At 43.0% G+C, this 24,323-nt stretch overlaps 2 protein-coding genes across 5 annotated transcripts; both read right to left on the reverse strand.

Moving 5' to 3' along the window:
• Positions 1-179: 179 nt before the first annotated feature.
• On the reverse strand, positions 180-1,036 carry lenep (lens epithelial protein). Of its 2 annotated transcripts, none has more exons than XR_001168013.2 (2): positions 532-1,016; positions 180-384 (listed from the first exon to the last, which is right to left on the reverse strand). XR_001168013.2 is itself a non-coding variant. In XM_012924606.2 (2 exons), exon 1 carries the CDS (start codon positions 859-861, stop codon positions 667-669), a length of 195 nt encoding a protein of 64 aa, XP_012780060.1. In that variant the 5' UTR covers positions 862-1,036; the 3' UTR covers positions 180-384; positions 650-666. The 2 variants fall into 2 exon arrangements, 1 of the variants encoding a protein (XP_012780060.1); XM_012924606.2 differs by having other exon boundaries at positions 650-1,036.
• A 321-nt stretch (positions 1,037-1,357) lies between these two features.
• shc1 (SHC (Src homology 2 domain containing) transforming protein 1) lies at positions 1,358-22,800 on the reverse strand. Of its 3 annotated transcripts, XM_004541281.5 has the most exons (13): positions 22,570-22,800; positions 10,880-11,044; positions 10,581-10,651; positions 10,039-10,099; positions 8,486-8,605; positions 7,366-7,419; positions 6,937-6,988; positions 6,111-6,237; positions 5,874-6,021; positions 5,588-5,645; positions 5,201-5,317; positions 4,387-4,643; positions 1,358-4,286 (listed from the first exon to the last, which is right to left on the reverse strand). In XM_004541281.5, the coding sequence occupies exons 2-13, from the start codon at positions 11,039-11,041 to the stop codon at positions 4,158-4,160; spliced, it is 1,356 nt and encodes a 451-aa protein (XP_004541338.1). In that variant the 5' UTR covers positions 11,042-11,044; positions 22,570-22,800; the 3' UTR covers positions 1,358-4,157. The 3 variants fall into 3 exon arrangements, with proteins under 3 accessions (XP_004541338.1, XP_004541335.1, XP_004541336.1); XM_004541278.6 differs by lacking the exon at positions 22,570-22,800 and having other exon boundaries at positions 10,880-16,058; XM_004541279.6 differs by lacking the exons at positions 7,366-7,419; positions 22,570-22,800 and having other exon boundaries at positions 10,880-16,061.
• Positions 22,801-24,323: the final 1,523 nt, after the last annotated feature.

Raw genomic sequence — 24,323 nt, forward strand, 5'->3', positions numbered from 1 at the left:
TTTTGCACACTCACTTAAGAAATACCAAGAGTCACATTAGATGCAAGCTAAAACTGTTTCATAGAAGCTATATTACTGACACTTAAGATCAAAGCATTTTTCTCCCTTTAAAGGTGTCTGTGCAGAATTACCTAATCATCAAATGACCAAAAGAAAAGAAGCAAAAATTCAGACATGTAGGTAATAATTTTTTCTGTTTATGAGTTCCTTTATTTATTGCCACACCACTTTGTGTTGTACAGTGAACATCAGGTGAGCCACAGTCCTGGGAATCTCAGATCATCAGGGTACAATTCAGAAAACTCTAACCCAGTCCGGATATAAAGTCTGTATCATCTTGAAACCTGCTGGCAAGCTTCCTCGAACCCCAAAAGACCTCCCTTCCTATAGAGACACCGAAAAACAAAAAGCAAAAAAATGTTAAAGGGTTGAGTGGTTTTATGATTTTGAAATTATTATTGATAGATTTATTAAACACTATAAATTAAAGCATGTAGTTTATACATAACAGTCATTCAAAACAAGTCATACCTGCCAAGGCTTTACCATATAACACTCCCATTTCTGATGAAATAAAAGCTGGTTGAAATTACAATACAGGACCCAGTGGAGAAACAAGGAAAAATCTGTGCTCTACCACTTGATGTACCCTTTTCTCTCAGTCTGTCAGTCCAGGATCTCTTTGATGCACCAGCAGCAGAGGAGGAAATAGAGGCATTCTTTAACCGACTGGATAAAACTGTAGGCAAAGTTTCCTCCCAGGAAGTTCTTGCCTCGTCCCAGGCCCATGGCCATGTCCCGCAGGTGCTGTCCCAGAGAGGCGGAAGGCATGGCCTGGGGAAGAGGACGCTGGGGGTGCATGGCTGTGCAGAGGGACCAGACAAATGCAACGAGGAGGGCAGTCGATGAGAAGAACTGGAAGATGAGCTGTGACAAATGGAGTCAGATGAGACCCATGCAACAGCTGAGCTCTGCTCCGTATTCCCGGCACTGTTCACTCCTCTACTTATAACCTCCTATACAAACTGCAAGCGCTCTCCACCCACATCTGGCATTTTCTGGACTGTCCTCTAGTTTCAAACGCCCGCTGACTGATTAAAGACCTTGTTTACCTTTGCTGTACTCAGTTCCCATGTGTCGTATGATGCCCCCCTGAATAAGCCCCTGCTGTTCCAGCCACAAACAAGAGAGTTCCAGTAGCTCCAACACATTCGCCACGACACCACACTCTTTGTTCGGGTCAGCGTACAACAAACGCTCATATTTTCTCGTAGTGTGTGCTTTGTTTCAGTCTCTGCTGAACTTTTTTGATGTACACAGAGGGAGGCACAGCAAAAGCCAAACTCACAAAGCCAGATAAGTGATATATGTATTTATATATGCAATCTATATTTTTCCAATACAGGTGTAAACAGACACATTTCCCTAAAAACAAAACAAGACAAAGAGTATTAAAACAGAAACATAAAGTAATAAAAATCATTATCTGTGCACACTATTTCAAAAGGAACCTTTGGCTTTTTAAAAACACAAACCAAAAAGTACAACAGCATCATCAACACTACCACCATCACCAACAATAAACAACTAATTTTCTGAAAGGATTTTCATGCAACAAAGGCTACTGTGATGCACAATAATAACACAGAACCAGTTCACTAACGATAAAGAGCATCAAGTGAGCCTGTTCCAGCCCACACACACATACAACAGGTACGCACAGTAATGGCAGAACTTCTCTGCCGTTTTCCTATTTCTGACCTGCATAAAGCTGAACATGCAGACTGACCCGGCGGTCACTCGGGTATGTGTGTGCATACATGATCTACAACATGTTAGCCCACTTCAAAGTCTAATGACTAACAGATAGTTAAGGTTTAGGCTGAAAAAAAAAATCCCTTCTCAAATTTTTAAATTTTGGCTTCGGTCTCTTCGACGTGTTCAAATTCTACATGAGCGACCTCTGTGCTGTGGTTTCTGGCTCTGTGTTATTTATCAAAGAAGTCATTAAATATACACAAATGGAAACAATAATCCATCACTTAAGCTTATCAGTCAAAAATTTATGTTATTTACAGATGATCAGGAAAAACCCCCCGATCCCATACCACCCCGACCCCCACTCCCCCCCAGATGGTGACATCAAGTATCTGTGACTGTAAGCTGAACGCGAGAACGTGCATCAGAGGAGATTGCCATCACTAGATCTGTTTGCGTGTGTTTACCGGAGTGTCATTTTTGCAAAGTTGTTGATAAACTGAGACTTTTTTTGTAAGATTCTCCTGTAGCTGACTACATTTGAATTAAGTACATAAGGTGACTGCATTGGAGTGACATGACTGCATTGAAGAATCAAGGCACGATCAAAAAGGTATATATATATCTATATATAGATATATAGATATATAAACCAAAAACAACTACATCATGAAGGGAGGAGGAAAACAGTAAACAATAACGTGAACTTCTCCCTCCTGATCCTCGAAAATCTGTGAACACAGCACGCCGAGGAGCAACCTTTGGCTGAACAGTTCATTGTTAGCAATATCCGTCTAACCTCGGAACATAAAAGGTTTGGAAATCGTTCATTATTCTCTCAAACGATTCAATAAAACACAAACATCAAAATTACATAACCAGTTACCATGACATAACTTGCATTGTTTTTGCAGAAGGAAATTCATTGCTTAGACTGTTAAACACTTGTCAAAGGGGTCTCCCGCTAACTGCTCTTTTCAATTAGGATATTCTTTAAAGATATAACACATAGATTGTCGATGCAAACGCATATTAAGGTGTTTAATGTAAACCAAATGCTCAATAATATCTCGTCTAAGCTTCTCCAAACTTACTGAATTTTGTGTTGTGGTTGATTTTGATGTATTTTTTAAAAATCTCCTTTATTGCCCCCCCCCATGCACACAATCGTTCCTCTCCACTCTAAAACGGGCATGTTTCGAAATGCATTTCTTTCTACACACAGTTGCTCCGATGCCGCAAACGCACAAGATCGATAGGAGTTGTTAATATTCATGGCTTCCTTTTCTGCTTCCTTTTCAACCAAGTTCATGTTCTTTGGCATGACAGGTGGTGCTGACTCAGTTGTGTAAAAGGTGTGTACGTCTGCGTTTAGAAAGGGATTGGGAGGATACAGCTGATTTGATCCTTGCGTACTCAGGGTGTCCTTTGATTGATGAGTGCCAAGATAATAAACAGAAACACAGAAAAAAAAAAAAAAAAGGAATATACAGTATATGAAGATCATTGGCATAGCAGTCCTAGATTTGCATACAGGCTTTCCTCCAGGGGTTTAAAAGTCCTTAAAAGAGGAGAAGTTGGGGTTGGGGGTGGCCCTCTGATGAGATCGGAACCAAACTCGTATACCTGTACACATATTCTCCAGCCGAATTATTTTATACCAAGGATTGCTGTGAGAGTTTGTGTTTGAGCCTAGTTCAGTCTCGGAAACAAAGAACTCTTGCCATCCAGTTTGTGTTTTATCTAAAATGCTCCAGCAACAGTCTGAGGAGGATTTTTTTCCCTCCTTTCAGAAAGAATAAAGAAAGCACATGCTTAGAAGTACTGAAGATCTCCCTCCATGTCCCTTAATGTTCCTTTCCACACTCTTCAGTTCTGCCATTTCAGTACATGATTCCATGTAGTATTACGTTTCCACTTTTTTTTTTCATAATTACAGATAAAGATTTTTTTTTCTTAAAAAACAAAAAGAAAAAAAGATTGCATTTGTTTTCTGCCCCATTCTGTAATTTGCAAAGGGCTCCTTCCTGGTTCACAGTAGGCTGAGAAATTGCAGCAGTGCTTCTCCGCTTTGGAGGAATGCGCCTGATAGTCGGTGATGTCAGCGAAGGAACCGTAGATCACAGTTTGGACAGGAAATATAGCAACAGCAGCAAGTGAGTGATTTTGCAGAGAAACTGGTGATACTTTTTCTATTTTTTTTGGCTTTCTTTGCAATGTGTGTGCATATGTATCGTTGTGTGTTAGGTGTAGTGTTTCTGTGTGCATTAAAGGAAATGAGCGTGTGTGTGTGTGTGTGTGTGTGTGTGTGTGTGTGTGTGGTCGTGTATGTTGTGCAGAACTGATATAATAGTAGGAGTGTATGTTTTTGGTGGTGTATTTCATTGGTGTGGGTAAGGTCAGGCCCTGCGCTCTACTGGCTGTTGCAGACACACTTCACTCCCAGCTGACACAATGGGAAGTCTGTTGTCCATGTGGTAACTGATCAGGTGGCTGACACTCGAAAACCGGTGGTCTTTTGTACGGACCTGAAAAAAGAAAAGGGGAATAAATTAGAGTAAGCTTCAACACCAATATAACCCTCCACTCTGAAATCTCTGTTATGAATTTGATCGTTTCGTGACATACCACTCCTTCTGGGTCAACGAGCAGCAGGTGTTTGGGCTGACCACCCTGCTGTCCCGTGAGGACGTACTGCCCAGGTGTGGTTCCAGACTCCCGCACCAGGAAGTCTCCATCTCGGGTCAACAGTTTCTCTGCTTCCTTACGACTTAGGCTCCCGTGGAACCAGATTTCAGACTGTAATTGCTGCACCATAGAGGGCACTGCTGTCACTGAGTTTGGGCCTCCATGCCCAGAAACCCCCAGGGCATCATCCAGTGGCTCTTGAAAAATGAACACACAGAAATGTATTATTTTGTATTTCACTGTGGATAACATGTTGTCCTGTAGGATCCCATAGCACTGTCTGCATTTCTGCACGACCGATAAATAGGGAAGTGAACCACATTGACTCTGACAGATGCTGCACACAGTTGTGGACTCTGCCGTGAAAAGCTTTATGTAGTCAATCAATAATCTTATACAAATTGCCCCTGTAATGGACAAAGACATTCTAATATCCTTATCTTCCTCTGAGGCTGACTTCTGTGGAGAGCTCCACTGCCAATTAGCATCAGTCATATGGAAATGTAAAATACAAACTGCTTTACTCATCTCACGAGCCCAATGATTAACCCTCTTTTCTTCTCACATGAAAGAAAAATAGCTGATTGCAATTGCCAGAAATTTTGGTCATCTTGATTACAACCCACACACATCACAAATTACCTTTCTTATTTAGTTTTCTCACAGGCTAATGATTTGCACTAGTGTTCAGGATTCAGTCCATTTGAACTTCACTTAGCAGATTTCCAGCAAAAACGCACAAAAAGACACTTACTCATGTCGAAAGCGTCTTTGTGAGCATTTCCGTTTGCTGCAGCTGGGAGGCGAGGTTTATCTACGTTGACGTACGAAGGGTCATCAAACATCTCCCGCCCACCTTCTTTGGCACCCACTAAGAAAAAACAAAATAAAAAAGGAAATAAGTAAAAGTTGCACAAACACAGGAAGAACTTTGCCACGTATTCTCACTTCCTTGCAATTCTAAGAATTTTATCAGGACTAAACAGGGCAAAAACGGAGAGAAAGTTTGACCAATTTCTCATGATTTAGCAACAAATAATATAAAGAAATATGTTAGTAACCAAAAAAGAAAAAAAAAAAGGACAGGAACGACAGATAAAGTCCAAAGAGATGCACACATGCAGGCAGCGACAGAGCTCACCTGGTAGGGGTGGCAGAGGCTGTTTATGAATGTCATTCTGACCCGGCTGTCCATAAGGCTGCAAACACAGAGGGGTACAAACAAATGCTGAATGCGTGCACCATGTGGGCATCCTCAAAAAAATGTTCTTTTCTGGCTAGTGAAATGATTACAATCTATTTATCTATCACTTAGGAATGACACAAGTAATTGATTAATTAATTAATTAATTTTTTTTTTTTTGGGGGGGGGGGGGGGGGGGGTATGCTTGTCTTCCTTCTTTCATGTTAATATGCACGGTTCTCACCAGCGTGGCACCAGGCCGGGTCCTCATGTCAATCACTCCAGCAGGGGGAGGCTGTTTTCCAGGGAAATTATTATAGTACGGGACATCAGGAGGCGGAGCAGCCTCATCTTCTTCTTCCTCCCATGCAGAGCCATCAAATGGAGCCATTCTGTCACAGAGAACAGATACAGAAACAAATTATACGAGACAATATGCAAATATAAGCTCTTGGTTTAGGTTTGTGCAAGCGACAGTTACCTGTCATGAGGTGTGACCAGTTTCGGAGGGTTTTTCAGATACTGTTTAAAACGCAGTTCGAAGGCCTGACCAATGGTGCTGATGACTTCCTGGGCTAAACCCTCCGAACACTCCAGGATATGACATGCTGCAATAAGGAGGCACAAAAAGCTGATAAGCGGGCTTCTTTTGAAGGAAGCATGTGCTCCAACATACAAATACGTTCAGATACAGGTAGAATACAAAAGCACGTATGCATGTACATTTTTATTATGTGCGATGATGTAGGACACATGTAGCAGCTCTAATACATTTTGCACACTCTAGTTTTAACTCAGGAAATTACATAAGCAATAGGATGGCTTCTTTTTTTTATAAGCACTGCATGTTAGAACTTTAATGTCAATAATCTAGCCCGAAGATTTTCACTTTCAGTATTAAACAGAGGAGTGTTTTTGCTTTTTCAGCTGAGAAATGAGCCATAAGTTAACTAATTTAGCTTGCAAACAAACTATGGGACTTCAAAAATAGACATTTGGTGGAAAATGTACTTCTGCCTTTTCTCTACACACTGGGTGTGTAATGTCTTAGCTCTAGCGGGGTATTTGGCAAATTCAAAGGGGAATAAACAGCTAATAAAGCTATTTAAGTTTGATTTACTTATATTAAGATTAAATTCAGTTCATACATTAATGAAAATGTTTGGTTATATTTGCTGAAAGTAAAAAAAAAAAGAGGACTAGTTGCACAGTGCAATGAAAGCAACTACTCTAACTCATGTATTAAAGGATCATTTTATCTACACTGGCAGCTGCTACCTTGGTGAGGCTGTCATTTTGCCACTTACCTCTCTGGTTGACTGGATCTTTGGCCACATATGCTACGTACTCAGCTGTATCCTGAGGGAGACCGACAAGGAAGACAGTCAGAATGGGAAAAATCAATAGGAGGGAAAAGTGAAGGGCAGGTTTAGGACAGAAAAGCTAAGAAGAGAATAAGAAGAAAGAGGTAAAGCGAAGACTTTGGTGTTTAAGCCACAGCAGAAGTTAAAAACTTACAGAGCTTAAAGAAAAGAGAGAGAAGATACGAAGTAAAGAGATAATGTCTGGAAAGAGGGACTGCAGTCCAGGCAATCCAGTAAGGCTGCAATAAAATGAGTGGTATTCAGAGCAATAGACAATGACAGAAGGCAAGGAGGAAGAGCATGCTGGCTGAAGAAAGATGGAAAAAGGCGAGAGTGAGATTTCAGCTGAGAAACAGGGTTTGGCTGACTCACTGGGTCTCCTCCAGAGGCGAAAGAGATGGACTGCATGTGATGATTGGCGATTATCTGTGGAGAAAGAGAGAGAGAAAGAGAGAGGGAGGGAGAAAGAAGGAGAGGGAGAAGGAGAGCACGTGGGTGACATGAAGTATGTGGGAAGTGAAATGAAAGCATGTGGATGAAAAGACAAATGTGGAATCATTACTGAGAAAAGTGCTCTTTCCTCCATTGAGCGCTATCAATTGCAGCGGAGATAAAAACTAAGTAGGGACAATGGATGGAACACCTTTTTAACAGTCTGCAACAACCACCCATGTTAGATCAATAACAGCATCAACACTTGCTAATGCTTCAAGCACAGAGTGTGGTCTGTGAGTCCTTAATTGTGATTTGGTATATGTTCTGCATGACATGTTTCTTCGCGCTAATGCGAATGCACTACACCACTGTATACCATCTCCCCAAAGATAAACATCGTGCAGCAGCTATTAACTCATTAGAGGTCTAAGAGGAGGATCACATCCTGCCTTGTGGTAAAGCAGGAATCAAGACAATGGTTAAGAGGGATTTGTGCAGCATCCAGAGTAAATGAGGCAAACAATGAGAAGCAGTTCTAAATATATATCGGGGCATCTCCTGAATATTCCAGGAGGTCACGATACATAATAGATATGGAAAAATACTGAGAATTTCTTTTAAAAAAATGATGTTTATATCACTGAGATTCAACCACCTTTAACATTTTAGTGAACTAAACATGTTTACACCATTAACAAGAAGCTGAAAGCAGTGGGAATGATTACAATGCAACTCTGAAGGCAAAGAATAAAAACATTTAGAATTTTTGAAATAAATCATCTGTAGATTGGTCTTCGAAAGTAAGAAAACATAACAAAATCCACACAAAAATTCCTCAAGCAAAGAGATCCCCAGGTTTTCTCTGCTTCGGTAAACTCCACAGGCTAAGTGCACTCAGGGTACCTGAAAACATGCCCCATAGCTACAACAGAGAGCTCAGACAATCAAGTGTATTTCTGACTCAAAAGCGAGATTACTGGCTTTCAAGGACAGCTCAACGGAATGCCTGGGTAGAGTTTGAGAAAACAGCAGCTTGAGGTTAGAGCTTCGTTCTAACCTGTTTGCAGTCAGAGGCCAGCAGATTGAGGCTGCTGGTCGAGATGGTGAGGCTGATTGTCATGCCTGCAAACTGTAAATTACTCTTTCCCAGGATGGACGTTAGACAGCGAGAAGAAGGCTGCAAAAGGAGAGAGAGCAGTTTTAGTAATAATCAAATCAAGGTGCCCAAACCAAAAAGCAACAGGACGTTTTGTTTTTTTTAAAAATTCAACAAAGCATGATAGTCCACTGAGTGCTCCCTGCCTCAGCATGACTGTGGGCATATGTGTGGAAATGCCTGTGTGTGGGAGTGGGAGAACAGCTGCAATTGTGAAAGTGATCCTGTCTCCAAGGCCAACTGCGACCAATTGGGAATAGACAGGACAGTTCGCATACTGTAGCCTGGGCCAAGAGCATCACACAGACCATGCCAGCACTATTGTGCCAGCATTATTGCGCCAGCACGTTTATCCAAATCCTCCTACTGTTCTCATGGCTTTCATCCATATTTGTTCCAAAATGTTTAGAGTGTGCAGTGAGAAAAGCAGGAGCAACAGGACAGGAAGCACATGCTTGGCCACATTAAACTAGTCCTGCCAAATCAGAGGCACTAGACTAGTTTAATCTATTCTAGTTTATATCCTATAACTGTATTTTGTCTGCTGTGCTATACTGTCAGACATTCCTTGGTCAAACCCTGCTACAGCAGCTGAATATAGCCACCTGTTTTATAGACTGTTTGGGTGGATGTTTTTAGGTTTACAGGAATACTGTGCACAGACACTCGCAGTCTTTAAACAGCAGACTGGCGGCTGTGTCTGCTAATCTGTTGTGCTCCTTTGGCCTGACGCTGGCTCCACACAAGCTTCTACTCCACCTCTCCAGCCTCCCTTGTGACAACAGGGAGGGAAAAGAGAGATCAGAGAGTGACTGGTAATTACCTGTGAGTAGTCGGCTAACCACAGAAGTGTACAATCAGCCCAAATCAAGATTTGTGTGTGTATGTGTGTACTTGTAAAGCTATATTTGACAGAATCACTGACTTTTAGATCACTGGAGGAAAAGTGGGGACATTTCGGTTGGTCCTGATTTTTGTGTGTAGGTTAAGGTTATAATTAGGTTTAGATTAGGGATAGGCTCTTCTATGAAGATAAAGAGGCAAGGGAATGGATTAAGTCAGTGAATGTGCTCATAAAGATAGCCAAACAATAAATGTGCATGTGGTCCAGCTATACTCACGTTTTGGGGACCTAAATCAGTTAACAAAGACACATTATGGAAAAAAAGGAAGTGCCAAATGTGTAATGTTTATAGTTCAGGATCAATGTCATAACAAATAGGAAAAACTCCAGGTTATGAATGCAACTTAATGTAATGTCCTCTAAAATCATGTATACACGGCTCTTTGTGCATTTGTGTGTATACATGAGACTAAATAGCCCACTGACCACAGGGTGGACAACGGAGCTAAATCTAGCTCTTATCCAGAAAACTCTTCATAACGCTGTCCACTTAAGTCTTATAAATAAATAATGCTCTGTATGGGTGTGTGCTCCTGTATGTAGCGCCTACCTTTCTCCTGCGGGCTCCTTTGGCACCGGGTACTGCCTCACACACCACAGAGATAGCTTCCCTGAAAAATGAAAAACATGCATGTTTGCAAATGGCATGTAATTGACCTAAACACCTTCCCAGATTCACATTTATGGATATTAAATGAGATCTGGCAGCGGGTGATAGAATTTATCGTCCCTGGCGACTGGGCTCGTCTTTGCCACGGAGACAAACATCATTGCGGAAACCAGATGGAAACCACCAGGATTCCAGAACATTCTAATTTGGGGGCTCTGAGAGCGGCAGACGTGTACATGCAAACACACACGGGCAGATGTAGTCAGATGCTAAAACAGAAAGAAAACAAGCCCCGCAAGAAAAATGGAGCGGAAGCGAGCGAGCGGGCAAAGGAGTAAATGCGAGGTGAGTGATGTATGTGTGAGCCATAACATTTTTCAAAGTGTAACCACACTTTTAACATCTCGCCCCCTCAGAAACAAAGCAGAAATGAAACGAGTGAAAGGTCAAACCTGCAGCCGATGAGCTGTGTGTAATCTCACCTGGTGACCTGAGTTCTGGTGTTGAAGTCCAGCGCCCGCATTGATTGTAGCACCTCCACGCATCCCATGTACTGCCCAGGAAACAGGAAGGCAAAACATTAACATTAGACATTTCCTACATCCTGGTCCCATTGGACCAAGGGAACACAACAGAGGAAGAAAGCAACAGTATCCTTTCCTCATTACAGACTCAGTTTCTAAAAATGAAGGGTTTATATGTACACAAAAACAGCTTGGCAAGGGTGACGTGCAACTTTGCATTTAAGCTAGAGGCTACTGAGAATGTGCCAGTCACTTACCCGTACACTGTAGGAAACACCAGTGGTGCTGACCACATTGTCTGAGTGCAGCCAGCCACGGGTGGGCTTGTTGACAAAGGAGCCATGGCGCGTCCACTCGTCTCCTCCCAGCTGCCCTCCTTCCACCCGTGCCCTCCTAGACACCCCTCCTAGCCGGTTCATGTCCTGCAGAGGAGGTCGGGGAGGGGGAGAAGGAGCAGTTAGAAGCGAAACAGGGTGATGAAGTGGTGGGGAGGAGCTAGAGTTGCTCCTGTCATCCCCAGAGGACTCAACAGGTGCCTGAGGTGCCTGAGCTCCCTGTGATTTGCTTGAGGCCTTGAGTCCTGGGAGAAGAGTAGCTGAGACACCCAGACGAAGAGAGCCCATTCTGGGGAAGAAGGAGCAGAAGGTGGTGGGGCTGTTCTCAGCTTGTTGGGGAGAGGAGGGGGGCAAAATGGGAGTGAGAGATGAGGAAGAGAGAGAGGAAGGTAAGCCAGGGGAGGGTGTGAGGGGGGTGACAGGACTGGAAGGAGGAAACGATGATGGATTGGAGTTTGTTTCGTCAGTTGAGCTCAGTGATTCACTCCGAAAATGGGTGTATTTTGTTTTCTCCATAATGAATTGAATCATAATGAATCTGCAGTGTCAGTTTTTATATCCGTGCAAGTCCACACAGGCTCTTGTGATTCAAAGTCTCTTTGTCTCAGTATTCAAAGTTTTTCTCTGAAAGGACAAACAGCCATCTGTCTGTCTTGCTCAGTGTAAGAGCTGCATCCATCTGTCTGGTTGTGTGTCCTCCACTTGTTTCCAGGCAGCCAAAACCCAACTGCTTTAAAAACGGCTTTATCCACAATGAAAGCAGTATGAGCAAAAGCACAGAGGAAACGTTGGGTGCCCCAGTTAATGGTAAAACACAGACAAAAAAAGCTTTTTAGTGCACCAGTGCAGCTCATGTTGTCATGAGTTCATTTTGAAATTTACTTGAGTGTTTTCTGAGTTCCCAGGAACTGATGAATAGCTTCTTAGCTGTCCACAGACTGTTGCTCTTGGTGTTTTGCCATGATGTAAAACAATATCTGTGACTATCTTGTCCCAACTTAATAGCCTCTGAGTGAGGCCCAGTAATTCAGCTGTCACCAGCACCATGAAGAATCAGCACAAGTGATTGTCTCTCTGAACACCCCCTCATGTGTATGTCTTACTGCTCTGGGGGGTGCGCATTTCTATGTGATGTGTCTACATGCATGAGGCAGTATAAACCTTGCCGGCCTACAATGCTTCTTTGATTATCTGTGTATGTTCGTGTTGGCATGCGCTTGTGCGTGCACGTGTGAAGCAGCTCCCCTTGGCAGCTCTATCCTGCTTGACACGGGCCCATAAAAATCCTATTAGCAGCCAGAGAGGGGATTGCAAGGAGGGCCGTGCTCGCTAACGCGGCAGCGACGCACACATTATACACAGCCTCAACTGGTCGATACGACAGCAAGCACCTGCAGAGCTCAATGAAGCCCAGAACTGCTAAAGAAGAGAGAGGAGGCTTACTGATGTATGGCTAGTCTCCAACTCTTGGTAGCAGCACACTTTCTTTAACGCCTACTTTTCACTCCCTCTCTCTCTTCCTCCAAATGCTTTCATGTCCTCTCTGAATGGCCCTCGCTCTCTCTCTCCCTGCTTCTTCTTCTTCTTCTCTTCTCTTCCAGATTACCTCTGGCGCAGGCGCCTTCCCTTTCTCTGAACTCTTTCCTCCCTTCTCTCTGTCTCCTCTCTTATCCTGGAAGTCTTCTCTCTTCCTCCACACTATGTGCTCCGCCAGCCTCTGTCTCTCCAACGCCTCCGCCCTCTCCCGCGCCACCACTTCCTCTCTCCTCTTCCAGATGATCTCTCGCTCCCCCTCTCCCCCTCCCTCGTCTGCTCGCCCGTTCTCCAGGCTGTCCCGTTTAACAGTCCCTCAGTTGAAAAAAATTAATAAAAATAATATTGAGCCCTGTCTTTCTGCTTCCCTTAGCTTTAGGATTATAGATGGTTAAAGGCTAGGCATGGTAACCTTTGACACCAACAGAAACCCTAAAGACAAAAAGTGAAGTACTTAAGACTGCACTGGCAGAGTTGAATCTGTTCCTGACTGATGTTCCTGATATGGCTAAAACAAGTGAGCCTGTCTTGTTTCAAGTGTGTTCCCTAAAACTGGCCACATAGGGTGTTGATTTTTTTCTTCCTGGAGCACCATTAGATAGCGGTAGTTTGAGTCTGAGATGCTGCCTGTGTCTGGTACACTGACACACACTGCAGTAGCACGGTGGTGATGTAACACTGAAGAATGTAGGTCATTGGCTGATAACAACTACCGGTGGTCTTGTTGTGATGGTAATGAGACCTGATTGGTCAGGTTTGAACTCCCAACCCAGGGTTCCCTGAATGGTGCTGAGGCTCACCAGTGTTCAACATGTAGTCACTCGCCCAGCTGGAAATGCTCAATCAAAACTGCTGTTAGGCTGATTTCTCTATGCACGGCTGTTCTCACCCTGTAACTTTATTACGGCCTAGTTCAAATAGCAATCGCAGAACAGAGTTATTTACCTGAGAGAAAAATATTGACACTGTCACAGATGATATGAACGAGCCAAGAGTTATATTCCTTCCTTATCTAAGGCAGGGCTTATCAAGCAGCAAGTAAGCTCTCTCTACTGTACAGACACCATCTCACATCTCATAGTCTGCATAGTCCAATCTAGAAGGCAAACAACAGTCTGTTTACATTAACAGTCTCTCACAAACCGGAGCCCTACAATTAAAACAGTCTGCAACAGTTTGACCTCAGTAGGAGGCAAAGCTACACCTACAGTCCAGCAGTAAACTGGCTGGCTGACCTACAACTTAGTGCTGCTGAGGCACTAGTCATACTTACAATCTGTTGACCTTTGCTCGCTCAAAGGAGAAGGTTTACACCCACCTTTTCCACAACACATACAAAAGTCTGTAAAAGTGGCACCAGCGTTTCAGTAATGCCAAGCAAAAAAGGTTGATTATTTATTTCCTCCTCACACTAAGATTTCAGAACTTCATTCTGCCTGAAGGACAGCCCGCAAGCTGGTGGTGGGCGCTCAATGCATGGCAAAGGAACAGTCGCCTACACCAGTCTAGCACCACAGAGGGATTGTCTAGCAATTCTAGCTAGTCATCCATCTGGTCTTGGCCAGAAAGCACCATGGAGGATCCAGTCATACTTATGAACTGCAAGACAGGCTGGGACGATCTCCAGAAAGCTGTAAAGCATCTAATAAAACCAGAACTTAGTCCGTAGAGATGAATAGCACTTAAAAAGGCAAACTATTCAACCTCAGTAGACTTGCTAACACTGGAGAGAAATTCAGGTGCTGTTAAAAAAAAGGGAGCTGCTGAAATGCTCTATGGGCAGAGTTAACCCTGGCTCTTCCCAGGGATGTTTTAGTGCACCGAACACAGTGTAGGTCAGGTGACTGCAGAGGAGATGACCCTCTACAGGAAGAGAAATCCTGAGTCACCTAGAGACAAACAGCAAAAGGAAAAGGCTGTGACAAACACAGCTAATGACTGGTAATTGGTGGCCTTGGGGCCACGCAGCTGTGATATGTACAAGTGAAATCAGCACTGTAATCTAATTCATCCAGTCATTTCTGATAAGAGCGCATCAGTTTGACTGATGGAAATGGTAGTTGTCATTAATAAATGTGAGATCGGGACAGGCTGGACGGAGATGAGTCGTACAAGGCGAACACGGAGAATTGGGAGGGGGAGACAGGTGACCTGAAACAACCCTGATTCCCGGAGCTTGCCGAGCTCCGCAAAGACAAGGACTGTCTAGTAGAGAAGAAGGGAAACAAAAACTCTAAAAACTGACACAAACAATGAACTAATCTTGTTTTATCAAGTAAATATATACAATTACCAAACGGCACAGCACCAGTTTAAAAAGATAGGACAAGGAAAACCAACTTTACATCTTGTTCTGTCTGCAGCTGCTGCCCGTTGCTATGGCAACAGACATTAAAAGAGATGCCTGCAGAGGATATATACTGAGAAGTCCTGACAACAGCAGAAATCTTCAGACAAAGAGATAACCGCTTTGTCAAATCACATTGCAAGCAATTAGTAGCTCCATCAAAGGCTCCACATTAGAGCTCTTTTTTTTCATCCAACAGGAGAAAAACTACAGACTCCTAGAAAGATCAATATGGTTCAGGAAATGATCAAAGTTTGGCCGGCATCCCGCCAGCCATAAAACCGAATCAATGTTGACATCCGATGTCGGTCGCTTGCACCGACTCCGACTAGGGCATGTAAAACTGACACTGTTTTCAAAGAATAATAATCTATTTTCTAATAACTGTATAAACAAGAATTTCACCAAGAATTAACATCAAAAAGACAACTCATGTTTAGAAAACTTGCATAAAAACAACCTGAATATTCTGTGCAGCAGCTAACAAAGATTAGAATGATTGTATAACATCCTGCAGAGTAGATCCTACGCTCATGAAGGATAGGAAAAGAAAATAGAAAATCACAAAGGGAGTCTGTATTTCCAAAAAAAGAAAAGAAAAAGTAATTAAACTGTTCTGTATAAAGTGAGTCTTATCGATTTCCCTAAGTGTTTTAATGAATGGCAAAAAAACAAAACAAAAAAACAAAACAAAAACCGAAGTAGTTCCTTTTTTGGTTTATAAAGTATGCAATTGATAATCCACGGTGATTCTCCTAAAGCTAGGTTCCGTATTCACATAAGAACCACATTAATGTTTAAACGGCCACAGCTTGTCCGATCATTCGTCCTCTCCTTCCTCTTCCTAGCTTTCCCTTCGTCCACTCCCCGAAAAACGTGCTTCTCCTCTGATCCGCTCTTCCGCTCGATTAATTCACAAAGTCACTGCCGGCAGCTCCTCTCCATCTATCCTCTCCTCCGTTTGGCTGCCTCCTCTTTTCGTCCCTCCTCTCACTCTCTCTCTCTCTCTCTCTCTCTCTCACTCTTTCAGCAGATGGTGAAATGGCAGTGTTGCCAGGATGGATGATGGTAGTCCTTCATTGTGCTCCTCTTCTCCCCTCACGTCTGTCTCTCATCCCCACTTTCCTTCCACCTCTGTCTGTCTGTTAGAGGCACAAGCACACTGTCTGTCCTCCCCTCCTCCCTGTCTGGGTGGGTGATGCTGCCTCCCATTCTCAGTCTCTCTCTTTCATACACACACACACAACCACGCCACAGCCTGTGCCCTCCCCACCTTCTTTTCTCCCATGCTACCTCCTTCCTGTTTCCTTCCCTTCCCCCCACCTCCTCTCTGCAGCCAGAGTCATTTAGCAGTATACATGTGTATGCACAGAAAGATGCTGCACTTCTACTCAGAAATGCACACACTCCAAGGAGAGATGGAGATGGGGATGGGGAAGGAGGAATGAAGGGAAGGGAAGAGAAGGGAAGGGATGGTGGATACATGTGTTTGTGTGTGCATGTGGAGGGTGGGCTGTTCATGTTGGGTATTCAACGCTCCTCCCTTATTCATGTTTGGTAACCTGAGAAACACAGTTAAAGAGTGAGGGGAAGAGAGTGAGAGAGAGAGAGGAAGGATGGATATAGATAGCCTCTGTGTGCTGTGACATGAGGTCACTCTATATAACCTTGATAAAAGTGGACAAAGTGAGGGGAAAAAGGAAAGCAGACTGCACTCGCATGATGATAAATATTTCCAATGTTACTACATGACTACAGCACTCTAGGGGAAAAGACTGGAAGACATAAAGCAGAAATCCCACAGATTGGTCTTGACATTTGAGCGCATCTGATGAGAAGGCAGTGTTGCGGAAAGTAGAGGAAACCACACATAGAGTGACACAGGAACCCGGCAGAGTGGATAGCAGAGTCCTCAAATGACACCCCAAAGAGTCCCCGCAGTACCAATTTTCACCACTACACCATCATTGTGAGCTCAAGCAGTGCACTCAAGGATGTGAAGGTTCATAATGAGACAACTGCAGACAGCTAGCATTCGTCATCATACACAGTGATCTGATTGGTAGTGATGGGCATGATTGGCGAAGAAGACACCCTCCACCGCCCAGAACCAGCGAAACACACGATACACTGTGGCTTAGGGTTGACCTAATCGAACATTTTGTGCTCCCTTATTAGATTGAGTGAATTAACAGTTCAGGTGCCATCTTGAATTTACATTAAAAAGATAGCAACCACACTGAGCTGACAGCTTATTCAGTACACCCAACTAAAACTCATTGTACGATCTACTGTACAATATAAAGCACCTTGAGGCAACTGTTGTTGTGTTTTGGCGCTAGATACATAAAATTGAATTGAATTGAAAACTACTGCAGTTCAGCCAGTTTCTTCTCCATGGAGCCGCAACCTCCAAAAATAACCAAACATATCCATCTGAAAATATAGATATGGGTTTTTTAGCTCATAAAGGTACGATTTATCTCACAGCTTCCAACTGCATTTGTTTTATTTGGGTGCAACTAATAAACTGCAGAGGAAGTAAAGTTAACATCCCATTCAAACCACAATAAATTTACATGCACAGGGCTGTACAATTACTGAAGCACGATTTCAAAATGACTTTAGTTTCCAGTTCTTTCTTGCAGGTGAAAACTTGTGCAATATTAAAGATAGCAAATGAGGAGTAAAAAAGGAGGGGCGTGTGATTTTTCTGCATCACACTGTACTGCTTCTTAGAAGGCTGCGCTTTGTTGAAACATCTCTTAAATAAGGTTTTTGTTTTATGTTGCATATGCTACTTGGAAACCCTTTTAAATGGGTCAGAGAACATTCCAGTTTGTTTCATATCAAAGCCTGAAACGTGACACTTTCATAACGCTCGATTATAATTTCATGAAAATGGAAAGGAGGCATCTTAATTGGTGAAATATTGCACACCAACTACAATCACTCTTGTGTCCACAGTATCTTTGAGAGCAATTTTATTTTATTCTTGGTGTAATTGTGCAGCCCTGAAATTACAGTGCTTTAACAAATAATGCTTATTTTACACATATGCCCACCAGGGCTGGATGCGAGAGTCTGTTCATTTCTATATCATATCAGAAATTTAGAAGCAGCAACTCCTTTGCCACTGTGGCACGATGTGTTTTTTTGATCAGCTGCTTGTATCATTTTAATGCCTTACCATATATTCCATCGGCCAGCACAGGCAGCGTGTGAGTCTGTAGCCCTAAAAACACCAAGGTGCACATCAACACACAGTACACAAAAGCATACACAGTCGCAGACAAGCACACACGCACACAAATCAAAGAGCAAATTACAGCGTGCTCCAACCAGCGCCCTTGCAGCCACTTGACTTCCAGCATGCTTTGCTCCCAGCATCAGCTGTGGAGAGAGTCATGGGACCTTCTTCATATCGAGCACACAGACACACAACACTGACACAGGGAAGAGGCCGGGCGATACTGAGAGGGATAAAGTAACGGAAAGCGAAGGAAGGAGAGAGGAAGAGTGAAAGGAGAAAGGCAGAAATCCGCTGTGCGTGTTGAAACATACCCTGTGGAATGAAAAGAATCAACTCATAGGACTGCATGTGTAGGTTGTTTGTGTTTCAGCTTGCCCAGCGCGAGTTAGCAAGTGTGAGTTTAGGTGTTCTGCGCCTGCAGAAGTCTGTGGAAACTGCAGCTAGTCAGTGTTTATTAGATGAAACAGTCGGAGACAGACTAAGAAAGAGCTCTGGATCTAATGCACACGCTGCAGGGCCACATCTGCAGTCTGCTCATACACTGTATGTGTGTGTGTGTGTGTGTGTGTGTGTGTGTGTGTGTGTGTGTGTGTGTGTGTGTGTGTGTGTGTAATGTGATTTGACCCACCTCACTTATCCTTATTTGAACTAGTCAAAAAAAATAAATTAGCAAAGATGAGTAAACAGGGCCTCGATGCTGACATTTTCTCTTGGATTCTTGCCAGAGATGCTGACTAACATCAATTCCCATTATCAAGGCAAGACAGACAAGAGTCGAGTAAAGAATGAACAATAGAAGGGAGAGAGGGAGGAAGCGTAACTCACACGGGAAAGTCTCAAACGTAAACACAAATAAGCAGGCACACTGGAAAAAGGCAATCAAACTTTCAAAAATTAGGCTGACGGTGAACATTAGATTAGCCACGGCTTCAGCAGGAGTACTTTCTCTCGGCTTAGTAGCTCACTACGCACACAGCAAACATGTGAGCTGGCTATTTTGGGTTGTGCTTCCACCACCACCACCACCCCTCCTCTAACCACACTCCCACATCTCTATCTCCTTCCATCATTCTTTTCCTGCCACCACTTACTGCTTTGCTCCACTTACGACTTCCACTTACAACTTCCTTCTCGGTTTAACGGCTTACTTGTCAGAAACTGCGGTGTTTCTACACCGAGGTTCCAGCTGAACCTTTGAACATTGTCTGGCGTAACCTTTAGTCCTCCGTAGCAGCAAGTATCGAAATTCTTCAAGGGTTCAAGTTCGCATGAAATACTTGGGTCAGGGTTTTTTTTTTTTACACAAACATACGTTTCCGGATTTAAGTCATAGCTGTGCAAACTTTGTGCAGTTTGCTTTTGCTCAATTAACAAAAGTTCTGATCACACAGCAAACTGGGGTGAACATCTGAAAGCGAAGTGCAAACGCAATTTGATTCAAACTTTTTTTTACTGGACAACCACACCACTTCACCCATTAAGACTGTGTCATCTAATTTAAGTACATGTTGCTGAGTCGCTGCTTTTACTGTTATTTTAACAAGTTTCCAAGTCGATTTATTTTAGTGCTGTGTCTTTAAACATTGCTTCATGTCCAAGTGTATCTGAATAATGTTAACCAGTGGCTTCTGAAAAGTGCATGCTGAGGAGCGGATACACAGAATAATCAACGCTACAAAACAATAACAGCTAGGAGATTTTAACTTGACCCTAAAGTGACCCTAAAGAGTTACTTCAATACTATTAACACTAAGCTGAAGTAAGATGTGGGATCATTCCATCTAAAAACATCACATTTTCTGCTCAGCCACCTGTGATTTGCCTGAAAATGTTACAGTTTAATTCGGACATAAATGTGTGATTACTGGGAAATGTTAACCTTGCAAAAGACAACTGGTGCACATTTCTAAACGTTATATAGCTGTATTCCACAATAAGATCAATTAAAGATGCAGAATCCCTTTTAAAATGCAATTACTACTCACCGAAATGAAGAAAATGCTATTTTTATTCAGATTTTGTGATGATTGATCAAATATGATAATTATGTTAAGCTGTACCCAGCAGAGAGTCTTCCCCAGATAGTACAAAATTCTGGAGTTTCTTGGAGTACAAGAACTTTACTTAAAACTGAGAAAATAACTGTTAAATATATACATATTTAGCCTGCTTTGTGGGCATGAACATTCAGGCTTATCATTATGCACTTTAAAATATACTGAAGACCTCCGGTGAAGCGAGCCTGAAGGAATCCTGATCTGCAAGAAGAGACACCGTTTGAAAATGCAATCTCAGCTTTCTGAGTAAAGAGAGACAAACCACAATAAAGACACAAACAGACTTTCAAGTTAGATACGTGGCACCACAGAGTCACTCTGCTGTAAAGCGCTGCATATAAAAATGCAACAACCAGAGTCTCATACAGAATTCAGAAAAACCATCAGCAGCCATCACGCTGCTAATGAAATTCCGCCGAAGCTGCACTAACTTCTGTTTTTTAGCATCGCACGGGACGAGATGTTAATCAAACTGTGGCTCACGCAGTGCGCTGAGCACGTCGCGCTAGACTGAGCACCGCAGGAGGAAACGCAGCTGAGACTCGGCTCTATTGTATGAAGGCAGTGACGGACAACCACATGCTATGGCCTCAAAAACAAACTCCTACAGTTGGTTTCCAGAATGCGCTCATACACACCAGGAAGTAGAAAAAAAACGCGAACAAACAACCCCCCTCCCCACATGGTCGGAGAGACAGACAGATAGAGTACATGAGCCAGACAGAAGAAACCTGAGAAAAACACATCCTCACAGGTCAAGACACCCACACAAAAAGCGTATGTCGACAGTCTCGAAGTGTTTATAAGTGTTTATAAGAGCTTAGCACCTCAGCACTGTGTTTTGTCAATAGTGATGCACCACAGGCCGAAATCCAAGTCTAATATCTGCGGTAATATTTGCACTGCTGACAAAAATCGAATTCTTTATTTTTGAATTGGCTGTGCGTCTGAGACGCACGGACTCCGTGCACAGCTGTCAAGCTGAAACCGCTGTAACAATCAAGTGTCACACCTCCCGTCAATCAAGGCGAAGGCTTTTACCGGTGACCGAGGGGTTTGAAGGGAATTGGACAGATCCAATTTTAATCAAGTGGATTTTGGTTTACGTTGGAGTGTGATGGAGTGGCCGAGGTGCTCGACTTTGGCTGACAGTTTGTGTCCCAGACTGTCCTCCTGCCTGTGCTGTGTTTGTTTACGTGGGTCTAAGACGCACACGGCCTATTTGTCAGGCTCCTGACATGTGTCTGAATCTACCGCTTCTTGGGATCAGATGTTGACTGGACCTTCCCTCGGCCTCCATTTCATCGGTGGAGATAACTTGAGTCATATAATATCGTGTCAGCGGCTGCTGGTCTGAGCGGTATGGTTGACCCTGATAACAGCACTGAGCCCACTGCTTTCAGCTACCTCAATCACAGCACATAGCCTTGAGTCTGCTTCTATAATAGTCTGTCTGCCCTTCACTTGTTTACCGCAAACTTTAACTCTGTCACACTGACCCTGTTTTACACATCTGAGGTGCGTTTTGGTGACCGTTCTCCATGGATGCGCACAAAAGGGGTAACATTAAGTAAGCTTTTTTTAATGTCTGACTTTGTACAGATTTGCGAGTGGGTTCGTGTGTGTACTGATAGCTCCTAAGGCTTATCTCACTGACACTTTATAGCCTGAAGCAAATCAGGCAGATTTCAGCAAAGCCAGGACAGGCTTTAGTCCCTAAAGCAAAAATAAACACAAATTTATTAAATAGTGAAGGAGTAGTGAAAAGTATCTTTCATAATAATCTCCAATGTGATGGGGAAAAAACTTGTTCTGGGTGCAAGAGTCCTACACCTTTTTTTTCCGCTTTTATACAAAAGAGGGAAAGTAAGAAGGTTGGAGAAGACGACAGCAGCAAAAAGTTGCCCCTTTATACCAAAAAATGTCCTCAAATAACTGTCTTATTTTGCTCAGGTCTAGTTTGAGTTTATTGGCGCCTCTTAAAAAGAAATGGCATGTGAGTGACCTGCTTTCTGTTGTTTTTGCTCGTCCAGAGGACACAATGATGACTTCTGATCACTTTCTCTTATAAACATTTTATCAGAGGCTCCAACAACAGCTCACTTAGGTTTCAGGTTTTAATAATAAAACCTGGCAACACACACACAAAGTTTGAAAGCACAAAGTTAAACATTTAGTTAACTCGTGCACGCCCCAGTCTAACCATTTACATATTTCTTACAGTAACCCAACAGGCTCGACTGCACCGTGGCGTAACATAACAACGAAACATTGAATTGTCCGGCAGAACTATGTGTCCCCACAAATTTAGCACATAATCAGTTTCCTCACACTTTTCATACGTGCTATAGCTGACGCACAGCACGCAGAGACCGCACCATGCCCCCCCAAAAAGTGTGGGCAACTTTAACGAGCAACTTACCAGCTCTGTTCCTCCCTTTCCCTTGAATGCCCCTCCTGCCCACCAAGCTCTGTTGCTGCTGTTGCACAAATTTCAGCTTAATTTCATATAACAGGGCAAAGGGTCGAAAGTTTTGTCCGCCGGGATCCTTGTATATTTGATGCTTAACTTCTTAAAAGAAGACTCTAAACTTCTTCTTTCCTCTCCCTTTCCGTCCCTGCCTCCTCCCCCTACCTCCCCCTCCACGATCACGACAGAAGTCACTTCCGCGAACAACGCAGCGTCATCCGGCTCCTCTCTCTCTCTCTCTCTCTCGCTCTCTCTTTCTTTCTCTTCATTTCCCCCACTCCCGTGCGAGTGTGTGCGTGCGTACGCGCGCGCGTACCATTTTGCACCTGGACCACTCAGTGTAGGTTGCGCAAAAGTGGAAACCCTGACCGCCAGCCATAAGTCTGCAGCTGAACATGTACTTTACCGTAGATAAATACAGCGCAAGAACAGCTGTTTTACGCCTGAAGTTTTGCTTTTTCCAGCATTTAGAAAGAGACCGCGATGACCCGCATCCGCTACCAAAACAAACCATCAGCATCAGCTCAGGGCATAAGCTGCTGGCCCCCGCTTTGAGGTGTTATTACCGCAAAGAAATTGACATAACTACATACGCACTGTCGTCCACATATGTTTTAAACACGTTTTTGTGTTGTCCATACATGTCCATACATTTGAATATGATTCTCGTTTCTTTGCTTTTCTTTTTTTAAAGCAGTTTGGTGATGAGATAACTTTCTTCAGGCCGCAGCCTTATACCACCAATAAGTAAACATGGCATTGTGCAAGACGCTAAAGCCCAAGAACTAGATCTTTACCACAGATTGTATGCATAATACACATATTATCACGTACGAAGGCAAAGGAGTGGCTGAATTCTACAGTTTCAGAACATGCTAATTCAGTGGATCGGTTCATGCGTTGGTGCACTGACACGTACGCTTTTTTTCTTTTTTCCCACTGAAGCATGTAAAAATGTACCCGTGAAGCAAGTTTGCCCTTATTTGACTCAAATGCATTCCCTCCAGGAAGCAAAACGAATATAGTTGTGCTTGGATCTAAGAATGTTGTGCTTGCATCTCAGAATTGCCCATTCACGTAATCATTTCTAGTTTTATATAATTATATGATAGACCATCACATAATTGTATCACACAAAGCATTTTTATTTTTCACGTTGATAAGGACTTGTTCTGCAATCCCAGTCTACTGAGTAAGATAAGATAAAATAGCTGTTATTACTCCTACATATGGGAAATGGGCATTATTACAGCAGCAAAGTAGACAGATAATAATAACTGGAACAATAATAAAACAATAGAATACTTTATTATTTTGTAGGTCATATGATCTGATAGAAAAACAATACATAAATCAAGCGTTGTACGCGCTCTCGTTAAGCGGACATAAAGGTACAAGGAGTTACGTTGAATGATCAGTGGTTAAATTGATTAATTTTTAATGAATTCAGACAGACAGAGTATATCTTAAACCGTCGATGTGTTTGAAGGCAGTAAAATGCTGTGCGCGAGAATCAATTCGTCTCTCACTTCGGTTTAATATTTCATCCACAAGCAGACAAAACTGTTAAATATATGCCAACATGCTCCACCCACAGGCGAAAAAGGTAATTATGAGTTTAATAACAGCATTTAGGTTTCGTGGAGTTCACTCCTCCAGTCAGCAGGGGCGCACGAGTGACAGTAATCTATTTTGAATCGGGCAAA

The sequence above is a fragment of the Maylandia zebra genome, linkage group LG11 (assembly GCF_041146795.1).
Source record: "Maylandia zebra isolate NMK-2024a linkage group LG11, Mzebra_GT3a, whole genome shotgun sequence".
Lineage (NCBI taxonomy): Eukaryota > Metazoa > Chordata > Actinopteri > Cichliformes > Cichlidae > Maylandia > Maylandia zebra.

Coding starts and splice junctions, on each gene's coding strand:
- lenep (XM_012924606.2), bottom strand. CDS start 861: ATGCACCCCCAGCGTCCTCTTCCCCAGGCCATGCCTTCCGCCTCTCTG.
- shc1 (XM_004541278.6), bottom strand. CDS start 11,488: ATGATTCAATTCATTATGGAGAAAACAAAATACACCCATTTTCGGAGT. Junction 6,238..6,936: donor AGATCCAGTCAACCAGAGAG/GTAAGTGGCAAA, acceptor TCCTTATTGCAG/CATGTCATATCCTGGAGTGT. Junction 4,287..4,386: donor TCGTTGACCCAGAAGGAGTG/GTATGTCACGAA, acceptor TTCTTTTTTCAG/GTCCGTACAAAAGACCACCG.